General features: G+C 41.5%; 1 protein-coding gene across 1 annotated transcript in view; it reads right to left on the bottom strand.

Moving 5' to 3' along the window:
• Nucleotides 1-7,843: 7,843 nt before the first annotated feature.
• The window catches only part of AFG1L (AFG1 like ATPase), a 194,573-nt gene continuing 179,710 nt past the window's right edge, over nt 7,844-22,706 (bottom strand). Inside the window, exons 11-13 of the mRNA XM_055535271.1 lie at nt 14,629-14,769; nt 10,799-10,912; nt 7,844-8,155 (exon numbers count right to left, since the gene is read on the bottom strand). Coding sequence (XP_055391246.1) covers nt 8,027-8,155; nt 10,799-10,912; nt 14,629-14,769 — 384 coding nt within the window. The 3' untranslated portion in view covers nt 7,844-8,026. The remainder of the gene's footprint in view (nt 8,156-10,798; nt 10,913-14,628; nt 14,770-22,706) is intronic.

Here is a 22,706-nt window from a genome sequence, read left to right on the forward strand (position 1 = left end):
TCTTAGTTGTAGCATACAGGATCTCAGTTCCCTGTTGTTGTTACTGTCCAATCACTAAGTTGTATCCAACTCTTTGTGAGCCCATGGACTGCAGCATGCCAGGCTTCCCTGTCCTTCCTTATCTCCCAGAGTTTGTTCAAACTCATGTCCGCTGAGTCGGTGATGCCATCCAACCATCCCATCCTCTGTTGTCCCCTTCTCCTCCTGCCTTCAATCTTTCCTAGCATCAGGGTCTTTTCCAATGAGTCAGCTCTTTGCATCAGGTGGCCAAAGTTTTGGAGCTTCAGCTTCAGCATCAGCCCTTCCAATGAATATTCAAGGCTGATTTCCTTTAGGATGGACTGGTTGGATCTCCTTGCTGTCCAAGGGATTCTCAAGAGTCTTCTCCAGCATCACAGTTCAAAAGCATCAATTCTTCAGCACTCCGCCTTCTTGGATGTCCAACTCTCACATCCGTACATGACTACTGGAAAAATCATAACTTTGGCTATAATGGACCTTTATCAGCAAAGTGACATCTCTACTTTTTAATACACTGTCTAGGTTTGTCATAGCTTTTCTTCCAAGGAGCAAGCATCTTTTAATTTCATGGCTGCAGTCACTGTCCACAGTGATTTTGGAGCCCAAGAAAATAAAATCTGTTTCCTCCTTTTCCCCATCTTTGCCATGATTTTAGTTTTTTGAATTCTAAGTTTTAAACCAGCTTTTTCACTCTCCTCTTTCACCTTCATCAAGAGGCTTTTTAGTTCTTCTTCACTTTCTGCCATAAGGGTAGTTTCTTCTGCATGTCTGAGGTTGTTGATATTTCTGCTGGCAAGCTTGATTCCAGCTTGTGAATCATCCAGTCCAGCATTTCACATGATGTGCTCTGCATATAAATTAAATAAGCAGGGTAACAGTATACAGCCTTGATGTACTCCTTTCCCAATTTTGAACAGTCCACTGTTTCATGTCCAGTTCTAATTGCTGCTTCTTGACCTGCATACAGATTCCTTAGGAGGCAGGTCAGGTGGTCCAGTATTCCCATCTATTTAAGAATTTTCCACAGTTTGTTGTGATCCACATAGTCAAAGGCTTTAGCATAGTCAATGAAGCAGATGTTTTTCTGGAATTCTCTTGCTTTCTCTGTGATCCAACAAATGTTGACAACTTGATCTCCGGTTCCTCTGCCTTTTCTAAATCCAGCTTGTACATCTGGAAGTTCTTGGTTCACGTACTGTTGAAGCCTAGCTTGAAGGATTTTGAGCGTTACCTTGCTAGCATGTGAAATGAGCGCAATTCCCTGACCAGGGATCAAACTTAGGCCCCTGCTCCATGGGATCTTGGAGTCTTAACCACTGAACCACCAGGAAAGTCCCTATACAGTAACTTCAAATGTTTAACATGTTGTGAACTGCCAAGCTATTTTCCAAAGCTGCAACCATTTTACATTTTCACCAGCAATTTCTGAAGTTTCCAGTTTCTCTACCTCCTTGCCAACCCTCGTTTTATCTCTCTGATTCTGGCCATCCTAGTGGTATGAAATAGTAGATCACTGTGGTTTTATTTGCAACTCCCTAAGGAATTATTGAACATTTTTTTCATGTGTTTATTGGCCACTTATGTCTGTACACTATTTAATCAAATTATAAGCAAGAGAGCTTCACAGAAAAAGCTTCATAGATGAAGCCTCAAGAGTAGTGATAAGTTATGGAAGGTTTCGCAACACAAGGTCTCAAGTGCACTCCTGACTCCTCCAGCACTCTGTTCTTGCCCCCTGGCCCTTCTGTCAGGCCCTCTGGATCCTTCCCCTGCATGAGTGGAGTGTCCGGATTCCTTATGAGTCAGGATATGCATATGCTCTAGCGCTGCTTGATTTTATGCCCGTTGGCCATCTGTATGTCTTCTTTAGAGAAATATCTAATTAGGGCTTCTGCCCTTTTTCGACTGGGTTGTTTGTTTTAATATGGCTATATGAGCTGTTTGTACATTTTGGAAATTAAGTCCTTGTCAGAAGCATCATTTAAAAATATTTCCTCTCAGTCTGTAGGTTGTCTTTTCATTTTGTGGACTGGTTTCCTTTGCTGTGCAAATGATTTTAACTTTAATTAGATCCCATTTGTCCCACTCTTGCAGACTTTCGACAAACCCTCACCGCCAATCCCAAAAATGTCTGTTGTCTTTGCACCTCTCTGGAGGTGTGCTGGAGAAATTCTGATGACTCTGTCCAAAATATTTTCCATCCTTCTGTCTTTTGAGGGACCTCTGGTGCAACAAATTGTGTTGATCATATGCCTCAGTTTAAGATACGTTGGCATCATTTGCCCAGGGGAGGCAGCCTTTTTATTTTTCCTCTTATCTACCATATTCAACCTCATTTCCTTCCTCCCTTAAGCATCCACTCTAGTGTATGTTGTTTTCCTTTAATCTAGTGCCATAAATATATTTAGATTTTGTGCCTTAGAAAAATATTTAGTGTTTATATGTGGGTTTCCAAACTTGGGGCTTCCCTTGTGGCTCAGCTGGTAAAGAATTCTCCTGCAATGCGGGAGACCTGGGTTTGATCCCTGGGTTGGGAAGATCCCCTGTAGAAGGGAATGGCTGCCCACTTCAGTATTCTGTCCTGGAGAATTCCATGGACTATATAGTCCATGGGGTCACAAAGAGTCGGACATGACTGAACAACTTTCAGTTTCACTTTCCAAGCTTGTATTAATGGTGTTGAATCTAATTCTCCCTCAGTGGTGTGTGACTGTTGTCCCTACATAAACATAGTTCATTGCTTCTGATGCTGCAGAGGATTTCCTTGTGGGAAGAGTCCACTTTTCTTAGCAATGCATTCCCCTAGTGACAGACTCCAGGCGGCCTCCAGTTAATCCATCTCTTTGACACTCAGTTTTCTCATCAGACAAAAAGACTGGTGATGATAACACCTGCTTTTACATAATGATTGTGCCAATTGATACTTCAAAGTTTTGCCAATCACCATTTTCCAGGTCTCTGCCATCTAAATGATGCTATGAGGAGCAACCCTCTTCAACGCCCCCACACCCACATCCTTCTGTCCTAACCCTCAAGGTCCACAATGGCTCAGTAAATGTGGGCAGACAAGGCCATTAGTACAGGATTTGGGAGTAGAAAACATATTTCCTGGCTGTGTTACCTTGGGCCTCCATGGGGGTAGGGATAATCATACTTTCAGAGAATTGCTGTAGACGAAACGAGAGAATAGAGGCGAGTGCTCTGCAAAGTGGGAAGCAATGCTGGGCCAGCCAGTCTGTTATTAGTGGGGGTGGAGAAGGCAGGAGAGTCGGGGGAAGGAGGAAAAGCAAAGGAAGGAAGAAGAGGAACAGCTCTGGGGGGCAGCAGGCAGGCCTTGGTGTACCAGTGGTCCCAGGCCCCAGGTCCCCTGAGGGTCACAGCAGCAGCCTTGTCTCCCTGGGAAGTGCCCTCGTGCCGAGTCAGCAGACCCACATAGGCCCACCTCCGTGTGGATACTGGCTGTGTGGTCAGGGTTTATCAACCCTGGCTTCACATTAGCATCCCACAGGGAGCGTTACCAAGTATAGACCAGATCCCCACATCTCACCAAATGCATCTTACTCTCCGGTGTAGGAGGTAGGCCTGGGAACAGCAACTTTGAGAACAACTCTCCAACTCCGTGTGATTCTTAGACTTTTTTGCTCTCATTTCTTCTCACTGACCACAAGATGGTGCTTTCTTTCTGGGAAATCTCTGATGTTCAACAATTCATTTTCTTTATTAATCCTGAAAGAATGGGTTTGAAATTAACAATCTTCACAGCATCTCATTAGGCCAGAATTCTGTGCCCAAGCTGTCCAGCCATGTAATGTACACCTCTCCCTTCTGCTAGAGACCATACCGGGTTAGGACTGGTCATCTCTTGTTACAAAGCAGAGTAAGGCATTAATTGTTGCTTTCTGATCAAAATCATTACAGTCAATAACTAATATTCCTTTAATCTTTTACCGTTTGCAAAGTGTTTTTACCAACTATCCTCAGAATAACTTTATGAAATGGCTATTGTCGTCATTTATAGATAAGAAAACCAAGGCTCTAGTTCAAGGTTACGAAGCAAAAGCTGGCAGAACCAGATTAAGGGCCCTTCCCACCTACTTGGATAAAGAGAGAGGTGCATCAGAGAGACCAGCTCTCAATGGATACGGCCGCAACAAGTACAGCCCTGAGAAGAAGCTGCTCAGACAACCTCTGCAGCCTTTCTGAGCAGGCTTGGAAGATGGACAGATAGATGTCCTTTGGGAGTTTCACACTGTCACACGCAACAAACAGGTCAGCAGATGATACGTTTGACTGGGTTCAGTGAGGAGATGAGGTGACAAATGTGAAGTTTCTAGTGCAGAGTAATATAGAGGCAGCAGAGACTCAATAAGAAGACAGACTGGATTATTTTAAATTTTCTGTTCCAGGAAAATGAACTGCTGTGCCAGTGAGAAAGAAGAATCTGCCTTGAAAAATTTAACAGACTCATGTCCAAAGAAAATAATTTTCTACCAGCCAGTGATGTCTTATGAGGCTAGTGGATCTGAGGAAAGTTATATACAAGGTCACAGATTTACTACCAGAGTTCCATAATTGATCAGGAACCCAAATGTCAGGACCCAGGACCCCAATTCCTCAGGGTGTTTTTATCCCAGATGAAGGGGCTGCAACTGTAGGCTCAAGTTACTTGGAGTAAGAAGAATGTTTTCAGGACAGAAGCAGTTACATGAAAGTTTATTAAGTCAGTATTTTGATCACTTTACTGACTCCAATGTACATCTTAGCAATTCAGTTTGTTGTTGGACCCACTTTCTGTACCTCAGCTTCACTGTCTGCAAGTGGTATAACCATAGAATTATTATAAGGATCAAAATAGTTTATTTATAAAGCACTTAGAACCACGCCTGGCACATAGTAAGCACAATGTGTTTCTTAAATAATGCTAAATAAATAAATGGATATGAGTATGTCCATTTACATATTTTACAAATAAAATTTTAATTTTCCAAGTTCCAAGTAATTTTTAAATTATGTTATTTGCACACCTATAGGTATAGGAAATATATTCAGAGGGCATAAAATAATGCCTTATGACTAAAACTTGAAATCCCACTGAAAATACATAAATTTGATTAGAACAGTACTAGTCTTTGGAGCCTTGTAAACATCAGAAATAGGTTAAAAATTCTTTAAGTCTACCATGTCATTATTACTGATGTTAACAGATAAGCCTATCCATTGTCTAAAGAAATACAAGAATAATGCAGTGATCAGATGTTTCTATCTTTTTAAAATGTGTTTCTTTTTCTCCACTTGATTTCTTTTAAATTTGGAAATTAGTGATCATTTTGGAGGCATTTTCCCAACAATAAAAACCCTCAGCATGACCCTTGGTCACCTCTTAAGTGTAACACAGCAACAGTCAGTTCAAACCTCATCTTCAAGTACAAATTAAAAGCAGTTCAAAAAGAGAGACAGAGCATCTGCTCTGAGAGATTTCACATGATCCCAGGGAGAAAGACTGGAATGCTGAGACGGCAACTGGGGCAGGACTTGGAAGAAACAACACATATATTGAAATGCTTTCCAATCTAGGAGTCATTTTCATCTCATTTTGGCATTAATTTCCTTTTTAGCAGAACTACCATATTGTTTCAAGGTAACAGGTTTTCTTGAAGGCTTTTGCTTCTTTTCTTGTAGGCTTTTTTATGAAACAATTTGTGGAGAGGAGATGGAATAACATTGTACCATTTCCAGCTACCTCCTGCTAATCCCTCCTCTTTCCTTCTGGTACTTAGGCCGATATAACAGACCCTTACACTGTCTCCTCATCCCATCCCCATAGACCCCACTCTCAGCAAGCCCCTTCTGCAATGGCCTGTCCCACCAGGTCCAGGAAAGGGGGCCTAGAGGGCAGGACAGAAGGGCAGACATGATCTGGTTACTCAGGTGGAACCCGAACTATAGTTTTACCTTGCAGCAACTGTATTTTAAAAGGAGTTTAAGTTCTTTAGTACCAAAATTATAAGGCATTTGCACTGAGAACTCCATAAGCTTCTGTACATTTAGCTAGGGCCCTAACTAACATCGCATTATTGCTTCTATGGAAAAATCAAATTCTCGTTTCAAATACCTGACCTCAGATGAACTTGTACAACAGAACTTGAGTGGGGGACTATTCACATATACCCACACACTCAGGGACAGCTCCTCTTTCTATCAAGCGGACTGTCTACCAGTCAGTCTGTCTAGCATTCACACTGTCTTTTATTAACAGATAACATATCTGGCCAAAAAAAAAAAAAACCTGTGAAAACAAAAAGCTTAGACTGAAAGACTAAAATTAAATATTTTATACTTACTGAGTACAAAGTAATGGTTCTGTTGTAAATGTATTAAACAAAAAAGAATTACTCTTAAAAATGATCTTGCTTTTATAGAGGTGGTATGGTAAAAAACATACTGAGTGAGTTTTGTGGTTGTAAACGATGAATCTCCGGTAAAGCTGCTTTTCTGAGCCTCGGTTTTCTTGTCTATAAACAGGGGTGGTTATATTGTCTCTTGAGGATTATATTTTTATGCAAGATTTAGAACTTTCTAGCAATAAATCTGGCACAGTGGTTACTTCCTGTCCTTTCTCCCTTGTAACCTGTTTAACATCTTTTTGAACTCACTGTTTCACTTCAATAAAAATATTTTCAAATCGCATTTAATTTTCAGAAGTTTTGATTTAAATGTTTCGTTATTCCTGGGTACCCTACCTATCCATCTGATTGACTTAGGTTAAGGTCCAAAATAGACTAGTATGGGTAAATTATTAACTTATAAATGACATAGTTTCAAGAGTTTACTTATGTTTATAATTGTAATCATTTATTTAAACTGACTCACCTGTGCCTACTCTCCCAAAATATTTAATTTTCACAAGATTTGTGGATTTCCATTCTTTTTCTCTTTTTTTTTTTCCTTGAATAAGGATTTAGACTCTTGTAACAGCCTCAACCAAGATTCCTTCTGTGAGTGACAGTTAGCAAAGTCAGGTTGTATTTGAATGAGTCAAGGAATGACTTCCATGGAGGGCAAATCAGATTTCATTTAAGTAGATTCGTCAAGCGAACGTTCTTTCCCGTTTACTGTCAAGCCCGTCGCTCTGCAGAAGCAGAGGCAAGGGTGGGAGTGACATCTGCGAGCAGAGCAAACACACGTGAGCAGCGGGAAGGAGCTGCGGTCCACGGGGTCTTTATGGCCTCAAGTGAGCAGAGTCCATTCTGCTGCTTAGTGTGGTCCAGGGTGCTCCCCTCCCGACACTCTCTCACTGGTCCCCATTCCTGGTGCTTGTCTTCCGGGCTGTCCGAGTTGGGGGAATCTGCCTGTCGGTTGAAATTTGACACCCCTGTTTCTTATTCTATGGTTTCATAATCCTTGATTTTTTTCAGTCAGCTGTGTGTCCACTGGAGATCAGGTCCTGCCTGCAAAGCTTGAACTCAGGGTAAAAAACATACTCTCTGCTGTAAGGAAGCCTAAAGACTTGGGAGATTTAAAGTAATTTACAGCCCCCAACAATCACAGAGATAAGCCCATCAGAAATCTTTTTTTGTTTTGAATTAAAATGCAGGTTTTTTTCCTTCCACTCTCATAAAGATGTGTTTCTATCATGCGGCTACCAGGTAGCCAAAAGCTCACAGACGTCCAGATACCCTGCGTTTACGGAGTGTGTGTGTATTCAAGGTTCATTCAGGTAGCTTAATATGAAACCAAAATGCCTGGTCCTACATTCAGCTTGATAAGAGTGCTGATTTTAATTTTGTGGTGTAGAAATAAGGCCAAATAAACAGGCAAAAAGTAGACCTAAAAATGGCTTTAACTTACTAAACCACTATATCTTTGACAGCAATTTTAGATAAAAATGGTCCAGAGGACAAAGTGCATAATTAATGATGAGAAAATGATTCCTTCAAGTCCCATAATAAAGAGTTCTCCCTGCAGTAATCATTTGTCCAGAGTTTTATTCACGCAAAAGTGATGGTTACTTCTTGCTTCTGTCTCCTTCATTCCAGTACTGTTCAGTCTGCATTTCTGTGAGTCGGGAAATTGTGCGCTGAAATGCAAAGATTTCCTCTTCTCCAGTAAACATGGCGAGTCCTTCTGCTGAGTCCTAATTATCAAAAAAATAAAACAACAATCCAGCACCAGTTAAAACCTCTGCAACTAAAAATTTAAAGAACTAAGTACAAGTTTAAAAAATACTTTTTGAGCTTAGATTATAAAATATTCTACAAATTTTTTTCATTAAATTAGACTAGAGAATCAACTAATTTTACCCAACAATTAGATTAGACTAGAGAATCAGCTAATATAAATTAGACTAGAGAATCAACTCATTTAAAACAGTAATCAATAAGCAGAACAAATTAACAGGAAGAAAACATCAGACGAATAATTTAAGCTGAAACAACACCCTAATATCCAAATAAGAAAACTTTTGCTCAGATAAAAGTTCTCTACAAAATCTAAAGGAAGGACATTTCAGACAGAAAAGGAATTCTTTCTCAAAAAGTGCATGCCAGAAAAAAGTAACATCAGGACCTCCCTGGTGGCCCACTGGCTAAGACTCCAAGCTCCCATTGCAGGGGGCCCGAGTTCCATCCCCGGTCAGGGAATTAGATCTGTTATGCCAATACTAAGACCCAGCACAGACAAATAAATAAAAATTAATACATATTTTTTTAAAAAAGAAATAAGCAACAACAAAACCCAGTAGTTCCGGTATATCAATATGCGGCTAAGACTCTCCCTTGAAGCTTCACAGTCAGGGCCACGTTCCCAAGGGGAGGCCTGAGGGCTAATCTCTTTTTCCAAACTGAGTGACTGAGAGGTCTTCTAGGGACCTGGAGACTGTGTCTGGGAGCGAGTTTTGGGAAGGCCAGAGCTGTTTTTGGTCTTGAGCTGCTGGGACACTTGATCCTCCCATGTAGGTTCAGTTAAGGAGCCCTCCGTGAGGCTAGCAAATAAGCTGGGACTGGTGATTTCAACACAGGCTATAGCCTGTAAGTGAACACTGAATCTTGCCTCTTTCCTTAGGAGTTTGCTATTATACTCTATCAGAGAAAAGTTCTGCACTCCTAAATCCAAATTACTGACCTACTGTAAAACTGCATGACCCTATAGCCACGTGCCAGGATTTCTTCATGTATTATTAGTCCTAAATGCTGAGCGTACTTTGCCCTGTATCTGAACTCTGATCAGAAGAAAAATTCAAAAGCCAATGATTTAAAGAATTTCAGAAACTGAGATGAAGTAGCCCCTTAAGTATATTCTTCCAAATTGTCAAAAGACATTATTTGAATGTACTGCTCTCAGAGAAATTGGATCACAAGCAGCTATGTATTTCTACATGTAGATTTAAAAATCATATTTTGAAAGTTCACTATTTAAACAACTATTGGCCTCATTTTCTGAAACTCCTGAGAGTCCATAATTTCAACTCAGGTCAATAAGGAATGGTTTCCTCATTCCAAATGGTCTTCTACCACTGGGGTTGAAAGAATGGGGCTCCCCTCATTGAGGGGGGGTGAGTGTTTATAGTTTTAAATCTTTTACTAATATTTCAGTTGTCTACAGTTGAGAAATACACCCTGTAATATTCATACAGAAAAAGGAAATGCAAAGCCACTTCTGTTTGGCCTGGAGTGAATCACCAGACCCCCCAAGCTCCAGGAGAACTGGGCCAGCATCAGCTGGTTTCCGACAGAGCATCCTCAGAGCCTGGCACCCACAGTTCAGTTCAGTCGCTCAGTCATGTCCGACTTTTTGCAACACCATGAATCGCAGCACGCCAGGCCTCCCTGTCCATCACCAACTCCCGGAGTTCACTCAGACTCATGTCCATCGAGTCAGTGATGCCATCCAGCCATTTCATCCTTTGTCGTCCCCTTTTCCTCCTGCCCCCAATCCCTCCCAGCATCAGAGTCTTTTCCAATGAGTCAACTCTTTGCATGAGGTGGCCAAAGTACTGGAGTTTCAGCTTTAGCATCGTTCCTTCCAAAGAACACCCAGGGCTGATCTCCTTTAGAATGGACTGGTTGGATCTCCTTGCAGTCCAAGGGACTCTCAAGAGTCTTCTCCAACACCACAGTTCAAAAGCATCAATTCTTCGGCACTCAGCTTTCTTCCCAGTCCAACTTTCACATCCATACATGACCACTGGAAAAACCATAGCCTTGACTAGATGGACCTTTGTTGGCAAAGTAATGTCTCTGCTTTTCAAAATGATATCTAGGCTGGTCATAACTTTTCTTCCAAGGTGCTCCACAAATGTCTACAGAATGGGGTTAGGAGGTGAATCATGGATTTCTTTTTAAGCAAAGGGACTTGTCAGGCACAAAGTCCTAGAACAGCCAGTCCACATGATTGGATACTGTAGCATATGCTCTACAGATCCAGCAGATGTGAAGGAGGATATCCAGAAAAGGCAGCATGGCGTGGCTGAGGGAGTCCAGAACCAGACACGGGTGCCTGGCGGCCAGCTCTGGCCTGCCATTGGTCAGTGGTGTAACTGCAAGCCCCTTAGTCCACCTCCCTGGTCTTCGCTTTTACCACAAAGATTCCTTCCATTCTAAGGCTATAATTCTCTATATTTACTGATGTTGAGGATATGTCTGCTATACTGGCTTTAGAAGAAAGCGGCAAATCAGTGGTTAAATACATACTGCATTCGTTCTTTAAAACATAGCCATGCATCAAACCAAAACAATTAAGTTGTTTTATAATAAAAAGAGATTATGTTAATATCACCTACCTGGCTCAGCCCCAAATCATCCATCAGTATTCTGCTTTGCTCCAACTCACTGTCATGATGATCATACAAAAATAAGCTTGATATAGGAGCTGATGCAGAGCAAATTATGCGCACCTGAAACACAGAAAACGAGCAAATGGTGTTACTCCTTACCTTTAACAAATTGAAGGCAAAAACAAATTTCTCATAAAATAAAAAAATCTTTTATAACAGGGAGCTTAAGATTTTTGCTTTTAAATGGTTCTAAATATATGTAGCAAAATTGGTACTTGGTGAAAATACACTTTTACGAGCTTACAGAATGCATAAAGAACAATGCCTTGAACTTCTCTCTTTCAACCTAAGTAACAGTCTTAACTTCATTTCTCCTTCTACACATTTTCTCCAAGTCCTATCTTTATTTTGGAAAAAAAAATATTTTAAAAGCTTCAATCTATCACATTTTTTCCTGTTTCATTAATCTATTTTTCTAATTAGAGATTTTACCTAAATATCCAAAAGTTACTGTAAAGCTACTAAAATTTTTATTAATCTCCATGTTTTAAAGTCCACAAAAAGAGCATAAGCAAAATGTGGCTGTCAAAATTTCAAAACTGGCAGGACCCATCTACACTATATCTTCTTCATTAATGAAAAAAAAAATCTTGCATAAATAAGTGAATATAGCATTTCTTTAAAGTGGATTTCAATATTTGGGAAGCTTTTTTTTTTCTCTATTTCTGGAATATCTCTAAAATGTAGATACACACACCACATAACCTATAGTCAGATAGCCTGGGATCACAGATGTTTCCAAATGTATTTTTGAAACAAAATACTTTTTTTAGGAAAACCTTTTGACCATTTTCATACTTTTTCTAATAGTCTCTTTAAAGTGCTATTTTTAAACTGCACAGCACTTTACAAACATTCCCCCGCAGCTTACATCGCCTTCTGAAGGAGGGAACAAAGGTTTTATGGGCCGCTCCAGGCCTAGAGAGCCTCAGCTCGATACCAGTCCTGATCTCTTCCAGTTCTAAGTCCAGTGGCTTTTCCATTACCTCTGAGGTTGACATCTTCACTTGACTGTGTGAAGCCCATCTCTGTGCGCATCCGAGATGCTCTCCTGATGCACCGTTACCCTCTTGCTGCACATGTGACAGCTAAGTCCTGTGCACCGCTCCTCTAATTACACCCCGAGTTACCAGAACCTGCATTTATACCAGCATCCAGCCAGACATCCTTGAAAAACACTAAGCTTGGCATGAATATTTCTTGATTACATAAGTGTTTGAGTGAATATCCATGTGTAATCACACACCAGAAACTGCTTTCACAAGTTAATAAATTTTATGTCTACTAGTTTAAAACATACTCTTCCTGATGTTTCAGGAGATCTGAATTTGTTTTCAGGATTCACAGCCATCCTTTTAAAATCATTATTTAAGTAAATGTGCTGATATCCATGGACATAGGAGCCTGGTGGGCTACAGTCCAGGAGGCTGCAAAGAGTCAGACATGACTGAGAACACACGCGCTATCAGTATTTTAAAACAATGTATTGATGTTTGGGACTAGTTCTTCCATATACAAATGACCTTCTACCTCCTCTTATAAATTATTTTAACCACAAATGACACTTTTTTCATTACTTAGATGGAAATGTCCTTATTTCACAGATTTCTACAAATGCATTCTAAAACAATGTCTGTTTAATGCTTCCAATTTCTGAAATAAGAATTTCGGCTACGTTTTGAAAAGAGTATAAACTTTAAATGTGTGCTTTAGTTAAAGCAAATGTTAGGAGAGTAGTTCTGACATTCCATCATATTGCCAGAAAAATCTTTTTGTCTAATGAAGAAGTGAAACAGTGTGGGGAGGTAGGATCGGGGAGGGCAGGGGACTGAGGGGTAGGGATCATAAGCTTTCAAAAATAAGAGTTTATCAATCTGCCCCTCTAAGAGCCACCTACCAGTGCACCCCTCCCACTTTCTTCTTGAAGCATTGCCCTCTGAAAACAGACTGCTACCTCTGGGCAATGTATTCCAGACCCCACATGATTATTTCAGAGCAGAGTCTCTTGATGAGTAATCCAGAAGGAGACAAATAACAGACCTTGATCCCCAGCCCTGGTGTTCTCAGCTTCCTGCTCACAGGGCCCCCTGAGAGCAGGCAGCAGATTCTGATGGCACTCACTAAGGTACGTTGCCTTTCATGCTCAGGCCCATCACAGGGCCTGTGCTGCCAACTCCCCACTCTGCACGTGGACCCCAGCCATCACAGCTCAGTGTTTACGAGCCGCACCTGAGGAGCTGATGAACCAGCAGGCTCCAGGCCCCGTCCCTGGTCTTCATCTGCTGGTGTGGGGTTGGGGTGAGTTCAGGAATCTGGATCTTAAGGAGCTCAGATGATCCTGGTGCAGCTGGTCGTCAGAAGGACTTCCTCAGCCTGGCCCCAGTTCCCATACAAAGATCAGTCTACAGTCCTGCTGGACCCTCACAGCACCAAGTCCCCTCTCTCTCCAAGAGAACATCCCACACTCAGTTCTCAGAACATTTACACTCAGTTCTGCATACATTTAATCAGTGTCTCTTCAACACCTGACTATCAGCTCCATGAAGGCAGGCAGCATGCCTGGCTTTGCTTGTCACTGAATTAGCACTGTGCTTGGTGTGAAGATTGCTGAATGAATGAATAAAGGAAACATTAAGAATCTCACCTCTCCCTCCCAGCAGATTCTGGTACTTTCTCCTCCCCTCAAGGTCCCTTCAATTTTAGAATCACTGTTCTATTTCAGTGCAAGGAATAAGGAGGGAAAACTGTATCTAACGGTAAAACAATATTTCACTCTTAACTTGAAGCGGTACTTTAACTTTACTGTAAGTAGATTTACAGGTATATATTATTATCAGTGGCTCGTTGGTGTTGTTGTTCAGTCATGTCCAGCTCTTTCCGACCCCATGGACTGCAGCACGCCAGGCTGCCCTGTCCTTTACTGTCTCCTGGAGCTGGCTCAAATGAACGCCCGTTGAGGCGGTGACGCTAGTGGCTCACCCCCACTGAAAGCTCACCGTGTGCCGCACAGCGCTCTAAGTGTTTTACCTGCTCATTCCCTCCTCGCAACAATCTCATGAGGTAAATACCATTCTTATCCCCTTTTTCTAAAGAAGGCAATTCAAGCTAAGTTGGTCTTCAAGGCAGTCAGCTTGGTCCCAGGGTCCACTCCTTAACCACTAGGCAATAATGCCTCTGATGAATGGACAAAGGCTCGGCGACCCATGCTGGTAATAAAACAACTGGGTTTTTCTTGCTTGTTTAGGGACAATGATAGTTACTGGGGTTTCCAAGTCCGAGGGAGAGAAAACTCTAATACTGAGAATGGCCCTTTAATCATTCATTCATTCATTTTGTTCATCCATTATTTCACCAGTCCAACAACTGATTCACACGACCAATGTTTACTGAGCACTCTATCTAGGTAAGGCACTGTGCTGTGCATCCTCACAGACAGAGCACATGATACACAGGCGGATGATGGGATTGGGCACATAGCAGCGTCTTGTGATGGGGTATTAACACAGTATGATCACCATTACCGCCACCACCAACAGTGCTTGTGCAGCACCGGCGTGTACCAAGTGCTGTTCTAAAAGATTTACCTGGATTAGTTTCTTCTGTCCTCACGATAATTCTCTGAAGTAAATACTACTTCAGAATAGTATCTTCGATTTGTATGTGACAAAACTGAGGCACAGAGAAGTAACGTAAGTGGTAGACCAGGATTCCAGCCCAAACAATCTTGCTCCACGGTCCAGAATGTTCAGTTCTGAGAAAATGCACCACATCCTTACCTTGAAATCATAAAAGTTATCAATGAGAGTTATGAATCTCCGAGCTTGGGTCCTCTTTGCCAGGGTAAATTGTGGAATGTTTCGTAAAAATACTGTATCAAAATTCTTTGACAGTTCCAAATAGTCACTGGCTCCAAGTGGCTATAATTAAAATGAAATACAGAACAGAAAATTGAAATAAGTCAATTCTGGTTGAAAATATCTCTTTTTCTCATCACGGTGTGATCTAGGTATAGCTTTGAGGTAACTTTACCAAACACAGTGGTGTTTTCAGAGCAGGCTGAGGACAGTGTACACCCTACTTAATAGGGATATAAACAGAAGGGAAGAGAGAAGACGAGCACATGGTGGGCCATGAAGAACAATTCCAGCCATCTCAGCTGGCATCCTGTAGGCCCACATCCTAAATCTGGTCTTCATTGTTTTATTTCTATGACATGACTTTGCTGCTAAGTCACTTCAGTCGTCTCCAACTCTGTGCGACCCCATAGACGGCAGCCCATCAGGCTCCCCCGTCCCTGGAATTCTCCAGGCAAGAACACTAGAATGAGTTGCCATTTCCTTCTCCAATGCATGAAAGTGAAAGGTGAAACTGAAGTCGCTCAGTCGTGTCCGACTCTTAGCAACCCCATGGACTGCAGCCCACCAGGCTCCTCCATCCATGGGATTTTCCAGGCAAGAGTACTGGAGTGGGGTGCCATAACCTTCTCTGATGAAATGACTTTAAACATGTCCAAATGAATGCTTCCTATGACTCAACCGCAAACTGTCACTACTGGCAAACGCAGCTGTCTTATCACAGCAGCTGAATATTATGTCACCACTTTGAAATAAAGACTATGCTCCAGGATACAAAAGCATCAGACAATATTTTTTTGTTTAATTTGAGGTACAATTACTGAAATACAATGTAGTAAACACTGCTAACCTTTGTAGGCAATACCAGAGGGTTTTCTACAAAAGTAGAGCGAGCCCTCGAGCATAGCTTGGTGCACCTGTTACCTCCCCACACAAGGAGGACGCAACCCTCGGGATCCACAGAACCATCACAAAGGTGCTGCCCACAGGTGTAACGTGTTTATTCCTGAAACATGAAGGTAAATTCACGACCGTTATGAACACAATCCACACATTCTCTGGGGTCAGAAACACTCGCAGGAGAGTCACTTCTCCTTTTAAGTTGGGTGTGAATGGCTGTACCCTGTGAACAGGAGCCATGAGCAGGGGTCAGGAGAAAGTTTCTGGCCGTGAGAGAATGCAGAGAGACTCAAAGTCCAGGAGCTGCGCTCAGGTCCCTCTGGAAGCTCTCAGATCCCAACAACTGATCCCTGGGACCCAGATAGCTAAGCCTCTTCAACTTCTGGCAGAATTTATCAATACTCCTCTCTGTTTAAGAATGTCTCCCTTGGACTTCCCTGGTGGCTCAGTGGTAAAGAATCTACCTGCCAATGCAGGAGACACAGGCTTAATCCCTGATCCAAGAAGATCGCACGTACCACGAAGCAACTAAGCCCGTGTGCCACAACTATTGAGCCTGTGTCCTAGAGCCTGCGAGCTACAGCTGCAGAAGTCCATGTGCCCTAGAGCCTGTGCTCCACAACAAGAGAAGCCATCGCAATGAGAAGCCCGTGCACAGCAACTAGAGAGTCGCCCCACTCGCCACAACTAGAGAAAAGCCCTGGCAGCAATAAAGACCAAGTATAGCCAAAAATAAATAAACTAAATAAATAAATAATTAAAAAACAAAAAAAGAATGTCTCCCTCGTTTGGGTGGTCATTTGCATTAAAACTTCTGCTTTCAGAAATGTAGATACAACTATGTTTCTGGGAGAATCAGGGAATTGCAAGGAGGGGGAGTCATCCTCACCTTAGAGTCCACCCTTTACACCTGCCACTCTCCTAACAACTAGCTGAAATCAACTATACTCAGAAAATTTTTCCTGCAGGTGTGGGGTGGTAAGAGTAAACTGGAGAGGGAGGCCTTGGGGAGGTGGTTCCCTCAGAAAAGCAGCTCTAAGAAGGATGCGCAGCAACTACGAGCCCAGGGGCACAACACCAGAGAGTGGGCACAAGGAACAGCTGACGCCTTGAAACCTGCTTAGAGACGCCCCTTCTCTCCTCTCCTCCAACAACCAGGTAACAAGTGGGGCCAGAGATGACCCTGTGTTTCCCCATTTCCCTGCGCTGGCTGGACAGCCTCTATCTCTAGACCCAGTCTCTGATCTTAGCTGAGACTCCCCACTCACCTCAGCCACACAAGGGCTTGCACGTGTGGGTGGTTTAACGCTGCTGTCAAGGCTGATGTGGGCCAGGAGGGTGTGTTAACAGAGCAGCTCGGAACAAGAGCTCTACACAGCCTGAGTTTGAATCCTCAGTCTGTCATTTATTAGTGGTGTGTCTTTGGCAAGTAACCTCATCTTCCTGTTCCTTAGTTTTCCCATCTGTAAAATGGGAATTGATTCCTATCTCACAGAGTTGTGAGGCTTAAACAAAATAATACATGTAAAGCGTTTAATACAGCACGTGGAATAGACATTACCACTCAACTCACTCTTGCTTTGCTCACTACCCCTGATTATATCCAAAACCCTAAATCAGCCTTTGTGCATTTTCCTGTCCTCACAGTCACAGCAGAAATCAGATGAGATTGTGAAATCCCATATAATGAAAACAATTCCCGGAGGGGCGAGGGGGAAGGCAAGATACAGTGTCTTTGCAGAAAAAGGAGACCTCTACAATATGACACTCGTGTTCTGAGGGTGACGCACACTACTTCTTGGGGATCAGTCAGAATTTAGTGTCTCCTGATGTATACAACAGTCTTGTGGACTCCGTGGGAGAGGGAGAGGGTGGGATGATTTGGGAGAATGGCATTGAAATATGTATAATATCATATATGAAATGAGTCGCCAGTCCAGGTTCGATGCACTATACTGGATGCTTGGGGCTGGTGCACTGGGACAACCCAGAGGGACGGTATGGGGAGGGAGGAGGGAGGAGGGTTCAGGATGGGGAACACATGTATACCTGTGGCAGATTCATTTTGATATATGGCAAAACCAATACAATATTGTAAAGTTAAATAAAATAAAATTAAAAAAAAAAGAATTTAGTGTCTCATCTTTTGTAAATCAGAAAGTATATGTAAAAAAAAAATGTACAGCCTCATTTTAGGTATGCAGTTATATATAATTAAGCTCACTCTTTATGCATGGATATGATTTCTATCAGTATAACTACATGCCCAAGGAAAATCATTATCAGAAGTGCACTGAAGTGCCTAGGGCAGCTGAAAAAGCAGAATTCTGCCCACTCAGCTATTTTTACAAATTATATACCTTTGTCAGTAGGCTTTGCATTTGCCATTAGGCTGGCAAATATCCCTTTCCTTCATATCCCTAAGATAATTATGTGCTCATTCATATAAAGAAAATTAAGCTTAACACAGTTATCTATCTCCTTTAAGAACAATGGTCATTGAGGGGTGGGGAGTTATTGTTTAATGGGTACAGAATTTTAGTTTAGGGTGATGCAAAGGTTCTAGAGATGGAGTGTTGTGATGTTTACACAACATGAGTATAATTAATGCCACTGATCTGTATACTTTTAAAAAATGATTAAAACAGTATATTTTATGTTATGTATTACTTAACCACAGTCACAAATAGACTTTAAATAAAGGAGAGCTTATTCGTTGCAAAAGAAATTTCAATTTAGGCTATTGAGAAATATCACTTTTCTTTAAAATCATGAAAAAGAAGAATGAAATGTACTAATCAAAGAAGGATGTCTTTTCCCCAAAGAAATCAGCTCCAGAAAGGTTAAAATTAATTTAAAATATAAAGGTTTTTCTTTTTTTTTTAATAGGTATTTAAAAGAGTGTGTTTTCTTATTCCAGCTTCAATATTGAAGTGTCTAAGAAATAACACTCAACAAAGATCCCTAGCATTGAATTTGGGGAGAGATAGGGGTTTCTTATTAATGAGAAACATTATTTTTCATTACTTAAGTAGCTGTGAATGAAAATACCATAGAAACTTTGGAATTATGGTCTGTCAGGTCTATGTGTGACCTTGAAAGAGTCTTCATCAATGTCTGTTTCCTCATCTGTAAAAGGGGGATCATAACCTGTCTCATAGATTTGTCCCAAGGATGTGATGTATTGATTGCATATAAAATCTTACAACAATAGTGGCTGATCAATAAATGTTAGTTAAATATTAATTTGCAGAGTTCACATGAGAAGTATTACACTCAGACACTCGATCATGTCTGACTCTTTATGACCCCATGGACTGTAGCCTGCCAGGCTCCACTCTCCATGGAATTCTCCTGGCAAGAATACTGGAGTGGGTTGCCATTTCTTCCTCCTGGGGATCTTCTTGAGCCAGGGATCAAACTGGAGTCTTCCTACGTCCTCTGCATTGGCAGGCAGATTCTTAACCACTAGCGCCACCTGGGAAGCCCCCATATGAGTAGTAAGTAAAATGATTTATGCACTGTATGCTGTTGGCATACAATAGACACCTAATAAATAGTACCTATTCTTTTATTAGCTTCCCTGGTGGCTCAGACAGTAAAGAATCAACCTGCAATGAGGGAGTGAGTGAAGTCGCTCAGTCGTGTCCGACTCTTTGTGACCCCATGGATTGTAGCCTACCAGGCTTCTCTGTCCGTGGGATTTTCCAGACAAGAGTACTGGAGTGAGTTGCCATTTCCTTCTCCAGGGGATCTTCCTGACCCAGGGATTGAATCCAGGTCTCCCGTATTGCAAGGAGACACTTTACCCTCTGAGCCACCAGGGAAGCTCAAACTGCAATGTGGGAGACCTGGGTTCAATCCCTGGGTTGGGAAGATCCCCTGGAGGAGGGCATGGAAACCCACTCCAGTATTCTTGCCTGGAGAATTCCCATGGACAGAGGAGCCTGGTGGGCTACAGTTCATGGGGTCGCAAGGAGTTGGACACAACTGAGTGACTAAGCACTATTCTCTTACTAACTATTAAATAACCTTTTCCTCAGCTCACAAAGCCAGGCAAGTGAACAGTTCGACAATCCAGTCTGCCTCTGCTTTTGCACTTACAAGCAACAGCCATTCCCTCTCCCTCTCACTGTCTCTGGTCCACTAAAATATCTGCCCTCCTTGGCACCTCAGCCCTCCATGAAGTCATCCCTAGATGACAGACACAGCGTCTGTCTTGGGCCCTCTCCCTCCCACGTGTCTTGTGAAGGTAATACCATGAGCATTCAATGTGGGGGAAAGCCCCAGGCCCACAAAATGCAGGCCCTCTAATCCAGTACATGTCACATAGGAAGTGCTTAATATTTGTTGAATGCATTGAGTGAATATATGAATAAAATACAACATAGCCTGGGGAGCAGGCTTACTCCTTCTTTTATACCCATTTAGTCACCAAAGAAATTGAAACACCTACCAAAAAACCCCACCTTTTCTTAGTTGGCCCAAATTCCTCACTCCCAAGGTAAGCCTTTGTTGTATACCATAGAATATACATTTAGGAACATTCTAGAAAAGATATAGATCATAATGTAAACACTGGTCATCCTTGGATAGTGGAATGAAAGATTAATTTGTTTGTTATACTTCTTGGATTTTTTGAATAGCAAAACAATAATGCTTTTTTGGAGATCATTTTTATAGTGGGCATCTTATCATTTATGCCTCATCTGTGTGAGATCATTATATTAGTTTTGTCATGGACATTTCTCTTTTTATCTCTAATTTTTCTTTTTATTTATTCTTTCAAAATTTTCTTAATCCACAGATGCAGGATTTTTTCAGGGACATTTAAAAAAATAAATAAGCTGAATGTGTATGTTCTTCTTTAAAGTTTGACAAAAGGAAGATGGATTTGATATTTGGGATAAAATCTGACTTCAGGTAAACAGTTAACATTCAGCTAATGATTCTTTACACCAGGGAGACAAGAGGGGAGGGAGGGGATGGGGCAAATGGCACCATTTCCAAATAGGTCACATTTAGCCCTCATGGCCGAGTACCAAAGTCCCCATAATCAAAGGCCAAGCAATGTCAAAATGCAAGTCACAGGCAGGTTGATATGCTCCCATTGATACCTTATCTTAATTTGAGCAATTTTGATTACCACGTTGTCAGTGTTTCTTTTTCCCGTAATTGTCAGACAATATCCAGTCCCTCTGCATGTGTGTATTACCTCTTCCATCTTCTCTTTCTCTCTCTCCTCCTTCTGCTATTCTAAATGAACCCAAGTTACATTACATCGTCTCCATTTCTTTTATCCTTTCTGTTGTATTTTCCTTTCTTTACACTTCTTCATGATTCATTTTGGATAATTTCCTCTGTTTCTCATGAGCTGTGTTTTATCTGCTCTTAATCTCTATCCACGAAGTTCTTAATTTTGGTTACATACTTTACAGTTCTGGAAATTATACTGCTTCTTTTTCAAAGCTGATCTCTCTCTGTTTATAATTCCTAAATACCTACATTTAAACTTCCAAAGCCTAGCTTTCTTTTTAAATCTCCTTGAATATGTAAGCTTAGTTGTTGAAAATATGAACTCATAATTCCAATATCTTATGTTTTAATTTTACTGTCTTGTCTCCTCATATGTTTGGTTATCTTTGCGTACTGGATTATATCTTTAATAAAACACTCAAAGAAAAAATTTCAAGTTCAAGACCTGAAGTATTCTCAGCTACTCAGTTCACATAAAGTTTGACTGAAGTCCACAGAGATCTGGTTTAGTTCAAGCTCACATTTATTCCTAGAGTACAATCCTTCAGGGCTCCAACCACAGTGGGGAGGAGCTTAGTAGGTTCCCATCTTTGGCTGGCCCTAGTCTCTGCCCTTTGTCTCAATAACCCAGTGAGGCTGCCAAAAGCAAGCTCAGAACTTTTAAAAGAAGATTACTAGTGCTCACCAATATCTATGTTTTCTTCGCTTTCCTGAGTGCACAGCTAGATTACATTTCCCAGCCTCTCTTGCATTTAGGTGGGGGCCGCACAATCAGGCTCAGGCCAGTGGAATGTAACAGAAAGTGATATGAATCACTTCTAGATCTGGCCCATAAAAACTCCCATACAGACTCCTCACTTTCTTTACTCAAACACTGGTTGAAGAGAGAGGCCGCTGAGGACTTAAAGAAGGGTGGACGTACAATAGGGATGAAGCCTGGATCCATGAGGGACCACCTGGAGCAGTTTCCTGGCCAACTTACACTGGATTGTGAGATGAGCAAGAAACACGTGCTTATTTGTTAAGCCTCTGAGACTGGGGGTTATCTGTTAAGCCTCTGAGACTGGGGGTTATCTCTTTCTGCAGTTAGCCTAATCTGATACTTGATTCATCCAGCTTCCCTTCATTGCCCTAACCATAAAGCTGGTGCAAATTACTGACAAAGAGCCCACCATTATTGGAAGTGGAAGACTTCCCAACACTTCGTGTGTGAACAAGGATTCTTATTCACATAAGATGTTAACTATCAAAAATTTCTCTTCAAATTTTCTTCAGATTATCACTAAAATTTTTTAAATCAGGAACTGCATTTAGCCATTTCCAACATCAAATCTGATTCTTAAAAAGTTACATTCATGGGACTTCCCTGGTGGTCCAATGGTTAAGAATCCACCTGCCAATGCAGGAGACATGGGTTCCATTCCTGATCCAGGAAGATTCCACATGCCATGGGGCAACTAAGCCAGCATGCCACAACCACTGAGCCTACACGCCACAACTACTGAAGCCCACATGCCCTAGAGCCTGTGCTCCGCAACAAGAGAGATCACCTCAATGAAAAGCCTGTGTACCGCAACTAGAGAGTAATCAAGACCCAGAACAGCCAAAACACATTTCTTTAAAAGTTACGTTCATGGAGGTAACTTTTCTCACTACAAATGTGAAAAGATTTTATCTGAAAGTTTTGTTCAAATTCAGTATTTGATATACTTAAAACACCTTTATAAATTTATTTTTCCCCTCATGATTACATAACATACAGAAGTATAATAAATGTTTTCACCAAACCACATATAGATGCTGCCAAATCATCTTATATAGCCTAGTGTGCCATAAGATCACCA

Source organism: Bubalus kerabau, chromosome 9 (genome assembly GCF_029407905.1).
Source record: "Bubalus kerabau isolate K-KA32 ecotype Philippines breed swamp buffalo chromosome 9, PCC_UOA_SB_1v2, whole genome shotgun sequence".
Taxonomy (NCBI): domain Eukaryota; kingdom Metazoa; phylum Chordata; class Mammalia; order Artiodactyla; family Bovidae; genus Bubalus; species Bubalus kerabau.